We start from the raw sequence: 2,073 nt of genomic DNA on the forward strand, positions 1-2,073 counted from the left end.
CTACCTCCATGATGCAAAGGTTACAAGATTGTGTCCATCTACTTCATATACAAAAAAAAACCGATCTTTATATAGGCTAATCTCAAAGTGAACAACTACGGATAATTAATCCATAAATCAAGGACCTACATTGTGATCCTAACCTACAGTGTAATGGTAATCGAGCACGCATCAATCTCATGATCTCTAATTCAAAATGAAGGCACATTAAAATTGCATGGCATACGACTATCTACTCATTGAATCCAGACCTACATTGCAATGGAAAACAATCTTCTACACCTATGCTCATACATACAACATACAAACGAATCAACGCCTAACGCTCTCTGCGGTAGTGGTAAGGAACGAAACTGGATGCTGTCTTTACAAAGAAAGAAAGAAAGAAAGAAGAAGAAAGAAAGAAAGAAACTAACTTGAGACTGAAACGCCGCTGCATCAGCCTGAAGATCTGATGAGCAGATGAGACACAGAAAACTAGCAAGGGCTAGCCGTGTCTGGAGCATACATCCAAGCAAGATATGGCAGGAAACGGGAGCGTTGGCACGTGCTCCCGGCCCCCGACGTGCCAGAAACAGCCGGCGCAGCTGTGACCTCATGTGCCGCGGCGCGCGCGCGGACAAGGCGCCTCCCCGTATATTAATGCCGCGCGGCAGGCGCGCCATGTTGCCATGTCGTCACGGATCGAGATCGTGATCCAGGGACAGGGAGCGAGCAAGCACTTCACTTCCATTAGCCGTTAGTCTCGGGTCGCGCTGAGAAGCAAAAGAAAAAATATCACCCATCGTGAGCGGGAGGAGATCGAGCGCGCACCGGCACCGCCGCGCCGGGGCAACTAGCAAACGGATGGCGCACGTCGACCGGCCAATGAGCCGCGCCGTGCTCGCGGTCGCCGTCGCCACCGTGGCGCTCCTCCTTGTCGCCGCGGGCGCCCCGCGGGTGGCCGGCCAGACGACGACGACGACGGTGGTGGATCCGGACAGCTGGGCCGATCACGGCGCGGCGTGCGCGGGCACGGTGGAGGAGTGCGTCGACGGCGGTGGCGGTGGCATGGCCAGGAGGGAGCTGGGTTACGGTGGGTACATCAGCTACGACGCCATGAGCCGCGGGCGCGTGCCGTGCTCGTACCGCGGCGCGTCCTACTACAACTGCCGGCCGGGCGCGCCGGCTAACCCTTACTCCCGGGGCTGCTCCGCCATCACCCGCTGCAGAGGCTAGGGCAGCGAGCGATGACACGGCCGGCCATGCATATGCATTGGTCTCGTCCGTCGTTTCAGTTCCTGCTGTGGCGCAGCTTGTAAGGCGAATCCTGTTTTGTTTTCTTCTCCTTTTGATTGATTCTTTCTTCAATCTTTTTGGTGTTTTTGTGTTCTGTAGCTGGTTAGCTATTAGCTGGGCTTTGAGAGATTGATTATTGATCTGTTGGCATAGAGCAAGCTGCTTCTTGCTCCATGATTTTGTAATTGGCGATAGAAAAAGGCGGCATGTATTGATCAAGAACTCCTCCTGGTTCATTATATTCGTGTGCATGCATACAACGTTTGTTCATGCTAATTGGGGTTGCGAACGAAATTGTGAAATCATCTGTACATAAGGAAAATAAGTGAAAAAAATGTTGTAACTTGTAGGGGACAAGTAAGAAGAGTGGTTTGGTTCATTCAGATGGAACCTGATGAATAAGTGAGTGGTCCTGATCTTGTCCTGTTTTATTTTGCCGGAATCCAATCAGTTTGCGCCTTTTCCCAGTTCAGATCAGACATCAGAGAGTGGAGACCGGAGACAGATTGAAATAGTTGCCGAGGCGGCAGCAGCAGCATCGCATTGCACTGCAGAGTAAATAAACTTGGAGAAGCAGCGATAGCTGTGTTGACGGGCTCCAGAAAAATCAAATTTTGGTGAAACAGATGAAAATTCACGGTTTAAAGTCAGAAACTCAGAATGCGATCGGTTATGTATGGGCCTTGAAGCGCCGATTGATCGAGCACCTCTGCAGGCCCACATGGAGCGTACTGGGCCTAGTCAGGTGAGGTCTTTGTTGAGTATTGGGCTGAAGGGGGGGCCAAACCAAGCCGT

General features: G+C 51.7%; 1 protein-coding gene across 1 annotated transcript; it reads left to right on the top strand.

The window, feature by feature from the left end:
* Window positions 1–846: 846 nt before the first annotated feature.
* Window positions 847–1,386, top strand: LOC136459834 (rapid alkalinization factor-like). Its single transcript, XM_066459666.1, has one exon. It carries the CDS (start codon window positions 847–849, stop codon window positions 1,216–1,218), a length of 372 nt encoding a protein of 123 aa, XP_066315763.1. The 3' UTR covers window positions 1,219–1,386.
* The last annotated feature ends 687 nt before the right edge of the window (window positions 1,387–2,073 follow it).

The sequence above is a fragment of the Miscanthus floridulus genome, chromosome 6, assembly GCF_019320115.1.
Source record: "Miscanthus floridulus cultivar M001 chromosome 6, ASM1932011v1, whole genome shotgun sequence".
Lineage (NCBI taxonomy): Eukaryota > Viridiplantae > Streptophyta > Magnoliopsida > Poales > Poaceae > Miscanthus > Miscanthus floridulus.

Excerpts from the sequence above, each read along its gene's own strand:
- LOC136459834 (XM_066459666.1), top strand. The coding sequence starts at position 847 with ATGGCGCACGTCGACCGGCCAATGAGCCGCGCCGTGCTCGCGGTCGCC.